Below are 16,617 nucleotides of genomic sequence, written 5' to 3' on the forward strand. Positions count from 1 at the left end.
GATGGAAGTGACTGGCTAAAGGCCTGGTAACAAAGTTTGTTGACATGCTAAATCAGCTTTTGACTGACAGCAGTAGCCTCCTTTGCAGGTGCAGAGAGAATATTTTCTTCATTTCAATGTATTCAAGTTCAGTTCAGTGACAGGTTCATTCAAAGTTAAGAAATCAATTGGGAATTGGAAATGCAGGAAAACTTGTTTTCTTTTTCCAATCTATGAACAAAAATTAGGTGTGAGAGGATGAGATCTACTGGTTCTAAAATCTTGAAGGGCATGTTCAATTTGCTAATTAAAGATAAATAGTTTACATAGAGAGAGAACCTGTTTAATAAATCAATTTTAAATGCAAAACATGTTTTGATAAACTTGTTTCTTATGTATCTGGCACAATTAAGGTCATTTTATTTAATTAAGAAAATGCTATTTTTGTGCATTTTTGATTGTATTTGAATTTCCATCAAAATAGAGCTTGACACAAATCCTAAGTTAAAAGAAAAATCACAATTTTCTAAAATAGTTAATTTTTACTTTGCTTAACTCACATTTCTCCAGATAATTTAAAAAATCTAATTGCTTAAATTAATGTTTTTATAGTGTATCTTCCTGGTTAGCAAAAAGAAGCACCAAATTTAGTGTAAAGGCTGTATTTGTTTACAAATAAACATGTTTCACTGGTTACCAACCAATGAGAATCAGCCTTCTTTGGAAAAATAACTAAAAAGTACAAGTGCAAATCATGATTAAAATTGGTGATTTAAATCCATCCACCTTGATGGCAGGAATTTCTAATATTTCTCATTTTTGTGTTGTTCATATCCTGTTATTTAAAAAATAATACAAAATATCCCCATCTAGCTGTGTGACTAGCTGGCCTATCACATTTTCATACTTCTGTTTCCTCCATCTTCCTTCCTTCACTCCTGCCTATTATCTGTTGCACTCATCTTTTGCTTCTTAGCTCAACTGAGACCATAAGCTCCCTGGAGCAGGGACTGTCCTTTTACTGTCTCCAATATCTAGCACAATGGGACTTGTACATGCTGTCCTAAAGCACATGGTAAATGATAATAGCAGGCAATGCAAGTGACTATGAATTGGGGTTTCTATCTCCCCATTCTACCACATTCTTGCTGTGTAGTAAGTTTTCCACTTGTGAAATGCGAATACTTCCCTGTCTCATGGGTGCGTCATGAGGATTAAATAATTGTGAAGCATGTTGCGATGGTCAGATGAAGAAGCTGCATAAGTGCAAAGTATTATGGGGTTTGTGTATTAATAAACTAGCCAGGGGGTGGATAATTTTGTATCTGAGCTTTTTAACTACTTTGATTACCTATGGAAAACAAATGTCTTCCTTTTTAGCATCTCAAGGACAAATTCTGGAATTTCATCTTCTACAAGTTTATCTTTATTTTTGGTGTGCTGAATGTTCAGACGGTGGAAGAGGTGGTCATGTGGTGCCTCTGGTTCTCTGGGCTTGTGTTTCTCCACCTCATGGTTCAGCTCTGCAAGGATCGGTTTGAATATGTAAGTTTTTCGTAATGACTGTGTGTTGGGAGATGTGAGTTCTGCTCCCAGTGCCAGCACTAACTCACTGTGTGGCCTTGGTTGTGTCACTTAGGGCTTGATTTTTCAGAGATGTTGAGCATTCATGTCTCCCATTGACTTCAAACTGAGCTGCGAATCCTCAGCACCTCTGAATATCAGGTCCTTAACCTCCCTGTTACAGTTCTTCCATCTTAAATGATCATCCCATGTTAAATTATATTTATCCTTTTTCATAAAATGCTGAAAGATCCTCAGATGTAAAGCTCCATGTGTTCTTGCCTTGTCTAGAATTACTGCTGTATCCTTTTTTAAAAAGTGTCCTTCTCAAATTGCCTTAGCTAACAATTCTAGAAAATCAGCCTCAGTTTGATGCCCAGTTGGGTACTTCTGAGGGTAGTTTGAAATTTTTTTTGATCTCTCAAAGTAAAATTACAAAGAATAGAGCAAAAGGAATTGGATTTCATTGCATATTTATCGTTTCTGTGCAGTTTTAATGCTTTGAAATAGTTATGATCATTGTGCCTCTATGAAGAACTGATGGGACACAATGCATCTTTATGTGTACTGTACATTATAAACTGTATCCCAAACTATATCTGTATTCAAGAGTTAAATAGTGAGTCACAGAGGGGGAGAGTAATGAATAGGCTCAGGCGAGGAGGAAAGGCAGTCTTCATCTGGGAAATGAAATGAGATGGAGGGTTGCAGAGAGGCTGTACCAGGTGGCTGGAGCTGCAGAGGACATGGCTTTTGCACCAATAGCAATGAGACTATGGAGAGCTAAGATGGCTCTAAACAAGGATAGGGGGCCTCTGAGTAAGTTAACGGAGTGCACGTTTGTTAGGGGTCTTAAAATGAATGAAGAGTCAGTTCAGTTTTAGTTAAATAAACAAATTGACCCATATGCAGACTGTTGTAATTTGATCCATCTAACTGGGCCAGGTCTGTCTATTATTCTGGACATATGAATAGAGATATAATGTAGATTACAACATGAAAAGCTTTCACATGGTAGTGTGTGTGCCACAATATGTGTTACCTGACAAGCACTTTAATTCTCTTTTCTATGGACTATTATTGGGATTAGAAAAATCAGCTTTGCACTTTGAGTAATTGTAGACATTTAAGTATAATGTATGTGCTGCTTTCTTTACTTCAGTGTCATTAAATAAAAGCCTGAGCCAGACTGAATTCTCTGGTTTACCCCAAACTCTATATTTTAAGGCCTCTTGTACTCCCCAGTTTTTTCCCGTTTCACCACCCAGGAAGGGTTGCCTTTCCAACAGTTTGATAGTGGCCTTGGGTGAAATGAGATTGAGTGGGGTGGAATAACTGTAAACCAGAAATCAGCAGGAAGGTTATCTAGCAGTTCTTGGTATACTGAAGGTATCTTCTAGAAGGCTGAGAGAGAGCAGACTGTAAAGGCAGAAATGCTTATTGCGTTTGAGTGAGAGCTTTTAAGAAAGGAGCTGTGGTGCTGGGACTTCCTTCCTTGTTGAAGGAAAACATTAAAGTCTGGATTACAACACTTTTCTTGATAAATGTGTGACTATGAAGCGGAGTCCAACTCAAATGGGGAAAGAAGAATGAATTTAGCAACTGAATGGGTGAAATATGTGAGCCAACTTAATAATTAACCAGACACCCCAGACTGAGACTTTGACTCCCACTCGTGATGGGCCTAGATACTTTACCTGATTCTTTCATCCTTAAATTAAGATGACTTTATTTTTGGTATAATCTATAAGCGAAGCATATAAGAATTTTCAGTTAAAATTATATGTAATCTTAAATGATATAAAGGAAATATTTTTCAGTCTTCTGATCAAAAGGTGAATATGGTCTACCAGTACCTGGATGGGGAGAGATTTCTGATGGCTCTTTAATCTAGGAGAAAAAGGCATAACAAGATCCAGTGTTGGAAGTTAAAGTTAGACTAGAAATAAGGCACAATTTTTTTAACAGTGAGGGTAATTAATCATTGGAACAGCTTACCTATGGAAGTAGTGTACTCTCCATCCCTTGACGTCTTTAAATCAAGACTAGATATCTTTCTAAAATATACCCTCCAGTAGGGTTGCCAACTTCCTAGTCACACAAAACCGAACACCCTAGCCCCGCCCTTCCCTGAGGCCCTGCCCCCTGCTCACTACATTCTCCCTCCCTTTGGGGCTCGCTCTCCCCCACCCTCACTCACTTTCACTGGGATGGGGAAGGGGGTTGGGGTTCAGGAGGGGGTGAGGGCTCTAACTGGGGGTGCAGAATCTGTGGTGGGGCCAGAAATGAGGGGCTTAGGGTGCAGGAGAGGACTTCAGGCTTGGACAGGGAGTTGGGGTGCGGGAGGGGGTGAGGGCTCTAGCTGGGGGTCTGGGGTGGGGCTGGGGATGAGGGGTTTGAGGTGCAGGAGGGGGCTTCAGGCTGGGGGATGGGGATGAGGGATTCGGAGTGCGAGAGCAGGTTGTGGGTTGAGGCAATGGTTTGGGGTGCAGGAGGGGGTGAGGTCTCTGGGGTGGGGCAGGGTGTGGCAGGGGGCTCGGCTGGGGCATGGGGCTGGGGTGCAGGGGAGACTGAGCGCTCTGGGCTGGGGGTGCGGGCTTTAGGGTGGGGCCAGGGATGAGGGGTGTGGGGTGCAGGAGGTTGTTCAGGGTTTGGGGGGGGGGCTCAGGCTCAGGGCAGGGGGTTGTGGCTCGGGGTTGGGGCGTGGGCTTACCTCGGGGAGCTCCCTGTCAGCGGTGCAGCAGGGCTAAGGCAGACTCCCTGCCTGTCCTGGCTCTGGGCTGTGTGCGTCTTGGAAGCAACCAGCTGCTCCAGGTCCTAGGCCGGGGGGCCAGGAGGCTCCATGTGCTGCTCTTGCCCACAGGCATTTCCCCTCCCCCCCCCCACTCCCATTGGCTGGAAACCGGCCAATGGGAGTGCAGAGCCAATGCTCAGGGTGGGGGCAGTGCACAAAGCCCCATGTCTCCCCCGCCTAGGAGCTGGACTTGCTGCTGGCTGCTTCCAGGGCGCAGCACGGTGCCAGCTAGGACAGGTAGGGACTAGCCTGCCTTAGAGCTGCAGCACCGCTGACAGGACTTTTAACCGCCTGGTCAGCGGTGCAGTCCGGAGCTGGCAGGGTCCCTTTCCGATTGGCTGTTCTGGTCGAAAACTGTACATCTGGTCACCATACCCTCCAGCTCAAACAGAAGTTATGGGCTTGATGCAGAAATTGCTGGGTGAAGTTCTGCGGCCTAAGTTATGCAGGTCACTCTAGACAATGGTCCCTTCTGGCTTGAAAATCTGAGAGTATAAATGAAACCTAGAGTCACAAGGCCTTATGTGCTTTTTGTTTGTTTTGTTTCTCCCTGCCCTCATGGCTGCTTGGTTAGCTGGTTGACGTTGCAATGTTGGTTATATTCAGGAAATAATTAGGTTCAATTGAATATGTGCTGGGTGAAGGCAACAGGGAGAGGAGCAATTTGTTAACACTGTTTTGTATTAATGTGTTTTAGCTTTCCTTCTCTCCAACCACCCCAATGAGCAGCCACGTCAGAGTCCTGACTCTGCTGATTGCCATGTTACTCTCCTGTTGTGGTCTAGCAGTGATCTGTGGAGTTATCGGCTATACGCATGGAATGCACACTCTAGCTTTCATGGCAGCAGAGGTGAGACTTACTTTATATGCAAGTTGATTTGCACTTTGTTTTTCCTCTTAACTTTGGTTTATGTGGGGGCTTTTGCAGTTTGGTTTTTGAAATAGACACTTCACCTAATTCTTCCTCTTTTTCTCATGAAGCACGCTCATTAGTTTTTCTCATACACAGATGTCTTTGATTTCAACTGTGCCAAAAGTAAGCAGCATTGTAAGGATTTATCATAGCTACCACCTCTTAAAGCAAAGATGATCTGCAATCCTAAGTTTAACACCAAGATAAACACAGATGTATCTGTCTTGTACCAACGTATTTTTAAAAACAAGTTCTGAAAAATCAGATGTCTCAAATGAACTGATATAGTTGCTTAGGCATCTGATTAACAAACTAGGGGCACTGTCCTGCCAGCACTTACTTGCATGAGTAGAGTGTTTGCTTTCAGTGGGCCTGCACTCCTGTGAGTGAACCCGTGTGTCTGCAAAGTGTAGCCTCAGGAGATATACTCGTGTTCTTTTTTGTCTGCCTCCTAACAGTGACATCTGGTGGTGATCCTCAGACTTAAAGGAAAACATAGTAAAAACTGCAGTGAAAGGCTTTTGAAATGTTTTCCTGCTGACAGTCCATCTGATGCTCTTTAAAATGGACACTGCCAACTATATTGCATTTGAGCATATGTAATTACATTGGATTTTAAAAAGTACCCTATTAGTCTCTTTCCTGACTTTGCAAACATTGATTTAGCTTTATTCCCCTGTGTTTTCAGTAGAGCGATGTGAATGAGATTCTCAGGTTTTAGCGAGGCTCCTTCCTTCTCTTTGTGTTTCCTATCCCCTCCTCTTCTCATCAGTAGGATGACAGGGATGAGTTTTGGGAGGGATGTGAGTGTAGTAAGAGAAGTAGGTTGTGTTCTGAAGGGGCCTGGCAAGTATAAAGGGCAATAGGTTGCTTCTCAATAAACATTTAAAATACTAAAGTGCAATGCTCCAGATACACAACCGAGCATATCCTGTTAAATTAGTCCATTTGTCCCCATGACTTTTTTTTTTTTCCAGTTAAAGGAAATTTAATGCAAAAAAGAAAATTACATAAATGCAACACAGCGTTGAAATTTTAAAAGTATGAAAGGCAGGACATTCAGGTGTGGTTCCGACAGCAACCGTAGTTTGGTCATATTGCATGTGAACAGTAAAACATTTTAAGTGAACACCCTGTCTGATAATCAGTATTTAAGTGTTATGTAATAGGAGATATAAGATGTAATTCTATGCAAGTTCTTGTACCACACTCCTCATTGTAGAATCTGAGTGCGTTCCAGTAGTGCATGAAGCAACATAACTAACATGTTTGTTCTTTCATCCTTTTCCCAGAGGTAGAAGTACAGGGAGTATTTTTTGTTTTGGGCTGTTACAGCTGCCAGGAGAATGTAAATGTCCTTTTCTGCATTTAAAATTTCAATCATAGATTTGCATTAACCAATTGTGCAATATTTTGTTTTCAGTGTAGCCTCTCTCATCCTGAAAGATCAATGTGTGCTTATGGATTCTACATACAATACACGGATCACTTCACCCAACTCTGGATTGGCCAATTGGTTTAATTTTGCTGTCCTTGCTGCCTGAGTACTAAATAGTACAAATATCTTTACAACAAAATGGTGAATTAAAACAAGGTATTTAGACTCCATAGCACACAGCCCATCATATTACAGTTCTTACAGAAGCTAAAATATAGGGCCTAAACTCTTTGCGTTTTCCCTTGATAGATGTTTTCCTTATCAGGCCATGTCCTAGCTTTGACATAAATCTGTGCTCAACAGCTTATCCATCTAGCAGATCTTATCATTCTGTTTCACCACAAGGATTTAATTTGTGCATTATATTTACTTTTGCTCATTGGCTTGCTCAGAAATTTTCCCTGTAACTAGAAGATCTTTTGAGAACAAAGAACAGTACCTTTTCTGTTTCTGTAGTTTGGTATGTGATTGCATCAGCAACGTAGGAAGGTTTAATTGTCATGTATGTGACCGGAGCAGATTGTGTGGCTGACTTAACTTTTTATGAAAGTTGGCTCCTGATTTGTTGACGTTGCTTGCTTTTAGTTTGACCTATATGTGTTGCTTGGATGATTTGCTGATCATAAAATATAAAGATTTCAGTCAGACAAATGGCTGTATTATTTAAAGATAAATAATCCTAGAAATGTATTCCAAAGCCTTCGAGAAAGCAGCCAGCAGATGATATGGATATTACTAAAGGCTTAAATACGAACCGAAGAATGTTCTGACTGTGCTTTAAAAAAATCACTAAACAGGGACTGAAACTACAATGTTATTGCTTTAAGTGGACGAAGGCATTTATTTTCAGAGTCTTAACAAATCTTTGCTCCTTTTTATGCTTAATTTTAGCCTGTGGAACAGTTTTATAAAACGGATTCACAGTTAAATCCACTGTAAACACCAGTACATCCTTGGGTTCTTCAGTACTCACCCCTTCAGTTAATTAGGAGTGATGGTGCTGGCCTCTCCTCAGCTCTGAAGCTGGAGGTTATGTGATATGAGGCTGCAAAAGTGTGCTAGGTTAATGGGGGAGATAATGGGGTTGGGGTTCTGAGAATGCATGGAAGGCCACGCAAAAGCCCCTTGGTATGGGCAAGCTAGTTGAGCTATTTCAGACAGTTTTTCTGGTGGCTTGTCTTTGGAAGCATCTTAGGTGCATGATTTAATCTTGCTTTGTGGTATAACTAAATTCTTCTCACAGCTCAGGTTAGTATGGACTAGACAGAAATTATTCCTGCAGTGATTATGTCCGCCTCAACAAAAGGAATGAAAATGACTTAGAGGGTCTTTCTTAGTCCCGCTTGAAACTTTAAGCTACTAATAAGCATCAGTGCGTTTCCTTGAGCTTCGTACTCAGTTCCTGCCCACAGTGGGATGAGAACTGTGCAATGTATGACTGCAGGGAGCTAGCAAAGTCCTGATCCTGGCATGGACAGGGCTTTAGAACATTAAGGCTAAAGGAGACAGCATGGTCCATAAGACAGGGCAAAGAGTTGGGAGTCAGGAGACCTTGGTTCTATTCCTGGCTCTGCCACTGGTTCACTGTCACCAGCGCCGGCTCCAGGCACCGCCGTTCCAAGCAGGTGCTTGGGGCAGCAGTTAGAAAGGGGCGGCAGTGTTTCGGCAGCTCCTCTGTCCTGCCGGCCACGGCAGCGATTCGGCAGCAGCTTCTCTGTTCCGCTGGCTGTGGCGGCAAATCGGCGGCAGTTTCTCCCTTTTGCCATCCGCGGCGGCAGTTTTTTTCACTGCTTGGGGCTGCAAAAACTGTAGAGCCGGCCCTGACTGTGACCCTTGTCTAGTCACTTCCACTCCCTGCCTCAGTAGACCTATATGTAAAACGGGGAGGAATTCTATTAACGATTGACCTTTTTTTCCTTCCAGTCTCTACTTGTGACCGTGAGAACTGCTCATGTGATTTTACGGTAAGTAGCATCTGGTTTAGGTGATACCCATGCCAAGATCTTGGTGCAGATAGGTGCTTCACTTTGTGAAGGTGGTGCTTAGTTATTTTGTTGGTTTGCAAATGGGACTTTTTGGGAGGGACAGAGATTATTTATTGTTGATCATATTTTTTCAGTAAAGGTCGGTAATACAGTAGTGAGTGTACAACTAAGGAAGTTTATTAATAATGGTGTATCTGAAGCATGGACTCAAATATAACCACACAGGGCTTAAAGTAGGCTGAGATAGCCCAAGACCAAGGGCTAAATTCTGATTGCCTGGCTTATCGTGAATAGTGCTGTTGAAATCATTGAGATTAATTAGTCAGGTGAATAAAAAAGACCTAAGCGTGATGGAAAGAGGAGAAACAGCAGCAGGAGGGGGAAAAAATTGTAAACAATGTTGTTAGAATCAAGTTCAGTTTCTAAACTTATTTATAAATAATGTTGAAGTCTCTTCTCTTACAGTTATGTAATTCATCTCTGGGATCTCAACCACGAAGGAACCTGGGAGGGCAAGGGAACGTATGTGTATTATACAGATTTTGTCATGGAGCTAACCTTGCTTTCACTGGACCTGATGCATCATATTCACATGCTGGTATGTAACACTGAAGTCAGTGTTAAGCAAACAGAACTGTCTTAATATAAAATGACCTGGCCACGCACATTTTTAATTTGTAATGGACTGAAAGTTACACAGAAGGTGTTTAAATAAAGAGATGGAAATGTAATACTGCTCTGTAGGCATTGTTTCTACCTGTATCATTGGACTCTGTGGAAGCCATTTTGTTTTGCTGTTTTGGCTCTCTATAGAATTATCTGTTTTGCAGATGTTTCACTTCAAATCGATATGTACTTGAGTAATGTCAGGCTTGAATTATCAAGAGAAATAAATTATTTCCATCCCCAGCAGGAGACATCACATTGATCAGGAGTGAATGTAACTTTTTTTTGTTATAAATGTTTTACTGTTCAAATAGTGTTAACAGTATAAACTGGGGGTGGTTCTTGTGATTGTATTTGAACACGGAACACAAAATAACCTGGGTTAATGTTGGTTTATTTCTGTATTTAGATCTTTCTTCCTTCTCTTAAGAGCCTGATCCAATTCCCATTGGCAGAAATAATCTAACTAAGGTTGTAAAGATTGGGTAAATGTTCCTCTGAAAACATAAATTACAGGCAAAATTCTCATGTCTGAGGGTGGAACAGCTGTTAATGGTATGGGTTTTTCTGGAACAGCCAGACTGGAATTTTCTGAGCCCTTCAGACTGGAACACTCTGCTTTGCTAGCCATAGTGGATTCGTATGATGTATACTGCATTTTCTGCTATTTTTCAGTTCTTCTCTTTAGCTTCTTGGTATTCACTTCTGAGCACCGCTTTGTTTTGTTTTATAGCTGTTTGGAAATATCTGGTTGTCGATGGCCAGCCTGGTGATTTTTATGCAGCTGCGTTATTTGTTCCATGAGGTTCAGCGTAGAATCCGTCGTCACAAGAACTACCTACGTGTGGTTGGAAACATGGAAGCTAGGTGAGCAAATGATGAGTGAGTTTAAAGTGCTGAGTTGGATCCTGAAGAGAGAGCCTCCTGATAAAAAATGGGTGTGAGGGGGCACTGTTTATCATGTGTTAATATAAAGGGCTTGTGAACCACAAATTTGGTGATCCAGCTGTTGTCTCCTCACTTATACTATGTCATAGTACTGATTCTTTGTTTCTCCATCCCCTCCATTGGAAGTAGACCCCTCTTAGTGCTTGTCTACGCCTAAAACACTACAGGGACACAGCACCACCACTGCAGGGCTTCAGTATAGACACTGCCTATGCTAACAGGAGGGATTCTCCTGTCCACATGGATAATCTACCTCCTCAGGAAGCAGTAGCTAGGTCGATGGAAGAATTCTTCTGTTGACCTAGCGTTGTCTACACAAGGACGTAGGTCGGCTTAACTACCATGCTTGGAGGTGTGGGTTCACACCCCTGATCAATGTAGTTAAACCAGCCTAATTTTCTAGTGTGGGCCAAGCTTTAGACCTAACAGAAATCTGAGATTGACTTTGTTATTGCAGTGGGAGCGATAACTACGTTACAGTAAAATTGGTGGTTTTTTTAAACATTGGAATCAGGAATGGAACAAGAGCTTCAAAGTTTTAACTCTCGGTGGTCAAATTTTGGTCTTGCCTATGTTAGAAATGTACTGGTTTTAATTAAAATGTTTAAAAAGTGATTTATTTAAACTCCTAACATTGACACTCTTAAACCCAATTTACGCAAGGTTTAACTGTTTAGTTTGTGTCAGTAAGTTACTGATTTAAGCTAAATCAAAATCTTAAACAGCTTTGCTAATCTTAACTGTGGAGTAACTAACACTACCCCATAATGTTGATAATTTACCAATTAAATCTAAATTGATTTAAACAGGGTGTGAACTGGTTTAAGAACTTCTGTTTTAGGGATTTGCACGAATCTGGTTTGCACAAATCCAGTTTAAATCAACATATTTGGTAAAGACAGTGCCTTTGTTCCAGGGCTAAAGCATGTCAGAGAGAAGCCTGATGCACCATCCTTAACCCACACCATCACTGATAGGAGAAGTGCCTGTAGGATGTTAAGTCACCAAAGATTACATGAGCTTTTCACGATGGTCTTCCTTATTTTCTTTTGTGGGTTTCAATAAAATTCTTAGTTTGTTTTTATCAGTGATTTTTGTAGGCTTAATTTTTTTGAAAGAATTTTTGAATTGAGGTTGTCTTGAGTCTAAAAGTGTTTGATACTCCTTCCTTATCGTCAGATTGTCCTCACTATGGACCTAAATGACTCTGATTGCTTCTGGGGTGTTCTAGTTTGTGGTGACGGACTAGACCCTTAGTCTATACAGTGTACTGTGTCAATATGACTTTGTGAGAGCACTAGTATATCACAAGAATCTTTATGAAACTACCAATTTAAATTAGCACCATGCCTGTCTGTGGATTGTCACTTAACGTCTTCAAAATAGCAAGTTCTTCACTAATTTTATTGCAAAGCTTTCCTATGGCACTCATCACCATAGCCTCTGCACTTGGCTACTAGAAACTAGTTGTCTGCATAGTTTTATCTTAAACTTTTTTTTAAAGTGTATATGGGGGAGTATAAAATTGCCTGAAACCACAAACGATTACACCAGATAAGAGAAGAACTTCCACATTGATGTAAACAGCTGAATTTGGTTTTAAAAAGTATAACTTATTCTTAAGCCAAGACTCTTCATGCTGTACCTTGTGTGTTCTCAGCTTAACGATGATGAGTCTTGGAGGAGTAGCAAGGAGGTCTATGGCCATCTTCCCTTTTCATAACTAGATGGGACAGGGTTCCCAAAAATGATGCTATGAACTTCAGAACTTTCTTCTCTTCTAATGTGTGGTTGTGTTTTGGAAAAAGCTGCAAACTACTGTTCTACAGCAACCCAGAGTGAATGGCTAGTGCAGTGAATAAGGGTTTCTAATGGGAGAACTTTTAGGTTTGTAGCTGTGCTGGGGTTGGTGTGCTCATTGTTGTGTCTGTTCCGATTGTAGGTTTGCAGTTGCAACTCCTGAAGAGCTAGCTGTCAATAATGACGACTGCGCCATTTGCTGGGACTCCATGCAGACTGCCCGTAAACTCCCATGTGGGCATCTCTTCCACAAGTATGTATCTGGTGAATTGATTGCAGGAAGTGCCTTGCTGTATATAGATGCTTGGTTTGAGCAAGCTCAGCTTTTTTCCTCTACCTTCGTTTCCTCCAGGAAGATTTATTATTTTTTGGGTGGTAGACGAAAAACCAGAGACAACACCTTACCCTTGTGCTTAAAACAAAAAAAGCGGGAGTTGGAAAGGGAGGCCGGGGCTTTCTGAAGTACCTGTTGTCTAACTTGAAGAGTCAGTTAAATACTTTGTCCATGTGTTGTATGATCATGTTTGTTTTGCTAACAGCTTCTTCCCTGGTGCTCTCTCTTGGCTGTTAGTTATCAAATCAGAGGTTATGATCTGGGGGGCTAATTTGTTGTTGTTCACTTCAAACCTTTTCATAAATATTTATCTGCATTCCATGAAGCCTCTAATGAGATAATTTGTCGCTGTTGCAGAAGCTCCTTTTACAAAGCTACAGAACCCTATGAATATTTAATCACCAGCCATACACTTGAGAAGCAGAGGCTCTCCTCTTCAGAAAGTTGTTTTCCATGTATCTAAAATGGCATCTTTGCATTCTTTCTGAACTCAGGTTACTCTGAGCTGCATGGTCCAGCTAGCTAGTGAGAGAGGCAACATGTTAAAATGGATGACTTAAACTCAGACGTAAAAACCTGATCTAATAAATTAACCTTCATGCCTTCTAAGAATTAATTCTCTCTTCTCATCATTGTTCTTTTTCTACTAGCATGCTAAACATGAAGCTTTTGTTCTTGTTCTCAGATATGTGGGAGTGCATAGCTATTTATTTTGAGCATTGGTAGGTGGTGGAATAGCTTTTGTTCACATAAAATCATAAACTATGTCCTCATATATGCAAGATGTACAAAAAGAGATGGTAGCCCAGATTCATGTGGTTGTGATCAGCCTTGTGCCTTTAAGCTGGGTTTTCAAAGGAGTCAAATCGTGTTAGCCCAAATCCTATTGAATTTCACTGGGATTTAGGTACCTAACTCCTTTATGCTCCTTTGAAAATCCCACCTTTAATTTTGAGTAGAATTTTGTTTGAATTCACTGTCTTACAATGTCCAGCACTTGTTTGGTACAGTAAGTAATGACTTTATATCATTGACACCACTAATGTGCTTCTTGGTACACTCTTCTGAGGAGCAAGCCGATGTAGTTGGCCAGATTTTCATTATATCTACTTTGGTGTTACTAGTGTGCTCATTACCATCATATCTAGATATTTATTCGTACATCTCCATCATATGTAGATGGACAGCTTGAGCCACTAGAATACAGCCTTGCACTGAGGCTAGTGGGTTATATTCTTGACTTTGCCATTGACTTGTAGTTTGACATTGAACAAGTCTTCTTTCACCTGGGTTTCACCGTCTGTAAAATGGGGATGAGACATACTGAGACTTCGATGCATTGGGAGCTTCTGATTAAGTGTATTAAATGAGCACTAAGTATATGGTTTAAGAAATTGTATTGAATTTCTGCAAGAGAATACAATTCTGAATTCTGCGTGATTTCTCATTGCAGTCTAGGCAGTCTGAATCAGAAAGCAGACACAGTGCTTAGTGGATCCCTGTAAGTCCTGGGACCCCAAGAATTGCAGATGTAAATGAATCTAGAAAATAAATGCATTATTGCTTGCATCAATAAATCTTAGTCCATAAAATTCTCACAGTGATAGGCCCCTTGTCAATAGCAGAAGTAAGGTTAACTGTCTGAAGAAAAATTTGAACAGTTCTTTGGAATGCAAACTCCAGACCAGCCTGGCTAAAAGTGCCTTGAAGATTTACCATCATAGCCACAAAATCTGCTCACCTGCTCTTTATGATGATGATGATCATTTGACTTCCCCTTCCAAACTAAAATTTACATGCTCTGGGCTACTTGGGCAAGTAAATCTGTGCAAGGCTTCTCTAGACATGAAGAGGGTCTGTCTGGAAGTGTGGGTATAAAAGCAAGGTACAAACACTTTCACTTGGGTTTCTTCAGCTGAAAAGACAAATCAAGTGATGGGGTCATCAGAAGCTGATCAGATAGTCTATTGCTTCAGGTAGCTGTAAAATGTAACAGCAATCAGACCTATTAATGTGTTGCAGAGAATATTGTGAGGTGTGATTGTTACACTGCAGCTTCTCTATGTACCTGTGATCTTGATATCTCAGACAAATGCTATATGCTTACTAAGGTTTTCTGTTCCCTGGTTTCTTGTCAGCTCATGCCTGCGTTCCTGGCTTGAACAGGATACATCCTGCCCCACCTGTAGAATGTCTCTCAATATCACTGACAATCACCGAGTTAGGGAGGACCACCAGAGGGAGAACCTAGATGAGAACTTGGTACCTGTGGCAGTAGCAGAAGGCAGACCTCGCTTGAACCAGCACAATCACTTCTTCCACTTCGACGGTGAGTTAACCAGGTTTTACAGTTGATGTCATCCAGAAAAACAGAAGAGCAGCAGCCTTCTGTGTAAATAAGATCCTCATTGTGGTCCAGTATAAACTTAAACTGTCCAAAAATTTCCTCTCCCCTTCAGCTTTCTCAGCCATACAGTTCCTTCTCCTAGTTATAGGTGAATATTGGTTCATAGGGTGTGTCTGCACTGCAGTCAGAGGGGTGACTGCAGCACGTTGTGACACGTAACAATAGCAATGAAGCCACAGCAGCATAAGCCAGCTGCTGAAATATGTACACAGGGTCCCAGGCAGCCGTGGACAGCCAGTGCGGCTGTCACGGCTTCACTGTGAAGCTATTGCTAGTTAAAAGCTAGCTCAGATATGTCTACACTTGCTTTTGTCACACCTCTGGAGAGGCTTGAACATACTCTTCTAAGACCATCCAAAGCTCCCTTCTTCCTGTAACTCAAGGAAAAGGGAGTGGCCACTTAGAGTTCTACAGGGTTAACAATTCTAGAACTGTTGTTTGTTCCATAAATTCTCATGCTCATTGGCAGAGCAGGAAACACTTGGGGTTTGTCTGCCTACCCAAATTGTTTGCTAATCGGTGGCCGCTCTTGAAAGACTGTTACATCTTACCAGGCGTGTGTTGAAGGCTTTCTCCAAAATTATACTAACCATCTAGTCCCCATTTATCAGCCAAAACTTGGAAGAGCCTTGCAAGACCTGAGTCATATGAAATCCCATAGAGGCCTATGAACGTTTGGTCTTAGCTAAAAGCATATGTTCAAAATAGAGTTGATCAGGTGGTCCTGGTGGTTTCATTAATATATCATATGATATATGCACAAAGCACATGGACTTCTCAGTGGTCCTGGGTCATGCCGTTCCCTCAGCATGCTGGTACAAAAGCTGTTTTTCGTGCAGAAAAGGCTCATTAGTGCAAAGGTTCTTCCAAATTTTTGTTAACTTTGACACCAGCATATGCCTTCTTTCCCCAGCTCATGGGGAATTTTGTCACTTGTTGGTAATTTTAAAGCCTTTTCAGTTAAGTGTGCGTCCACACTGGCAGGCAGCTACGATTGGGCTCTGCCCTAGTGGAGATCCCAGCATGCTCATAGCAGGCATTCTAACTTAGATGCTGCACTGCCACACAATGCACCTTTATTTGTCCGTTCTGTTTTTGTAATCTCACCTCTTTCAAATCAAGAAAACCAAGAGAAGAAGGGCTGGTCCCTGCTGGGTGCATCCAGGCACTTCACTGCAGACAGCTTCCTGCACAGTCTCCATCTTCTGTGTTGATTTTGTCTCTCCTAAGGACACTTGCAAGTAGAAGCTCCCCTCCCCAGCATTTTCTCATATGAGAGACCACTGAGGCTCCTGTGGAGACAGCAACTGCTATCCCTTAGAGCAAGGCATGGACCGATTAACAGAGAAATAAGAAATGAGGAAGGGAATGGGAATGAGGATCTATCCATTTTCCATACTCAAGGAGGCCTGATCCTGTAATTATGACAGGAGGAGGCGGAGGATCACTCAGGGCGATTGCTCCAGCCTCCTGCACAGCAGCACTTGCCCAGTGATACTGGCAGCATGATTGTGAAACAACAGGGGCCAAAGTTAGCTCTATATAGGCAGACACATGTTTATTGAAATTGGTGGGGTTGCACCCACTTACACCACAGCTGAATTTGACCCTCGAGTTTTCCCTTTGTCAATGAGCAGGTATTTTTACTCTACAACCTAGAATTTAACTGTAGGTTACTGGTGCTGTAGTGGAGTTCATGTCCTCTTGATTCCCTAATAATCCCCAAACTATTCAAGACTCCCTCCTTCCACCAACCAGTTTTTGTTTAAAAATAAAAATATTGTGACAGA

At 41.6% G+C, this 16,617-nt stretch overlaps 1 protein-coding gene across 2 annotated transcripts in view; it reads left to right on the forward strand.

The window, feature by feature from the left end:
* The window catches only part of AMFR (autocrine motility factor receptor), a 37,730-nt gene that overhangs the window by 7,097 nt on the left and 14,016 nt on the right, over positions 1–16,617 (forward strand). For both annotated transcript variants that reach the window (XM_073307479.1, XM_073307478.1), the window contains exons 3-9: positions 1,360–1,524; positions 5,034–5,186; positions 8,611–8,651; positions 9,138–9,270; positions 10,072–10,205; positions 12,229–12,339; positions 14,559–14,749. In XM_073307479.1, coding sequence (XP_073163580.1) covers positions 1,360–1,524; positions 5,034–5,186; positions 8,611–8,651; positions 9,138–9,270; positions 10,072–10,205; positions 12,229–12,339; positions 14,559–14,749 — 928 coding nt within the window. The remainder of the gene's footprint in view (positions 1–1,359; positions 1,525–5,033; positions 5,187–8,610; positions 8,652–9,137; positions 9,271–10,071; positions 10,206–12,228; positions 12,340–14,558; positions 14,750–16,617) is intronic.

This window comes from Lepidochelys kempii, chromosome 12, assembly GCF_965140265.1.
Source record: "Lepidochelys kempii isolate rLepKem1 chromosome 12, rLepKem1.hap2, whole genome shotgun sequence".
Lineage (NCBI taxonomy): Eukaryota > Metazoa > Chordata > Testudines > Cheloniidae > Lepidochelys > Lepidochelys kempii.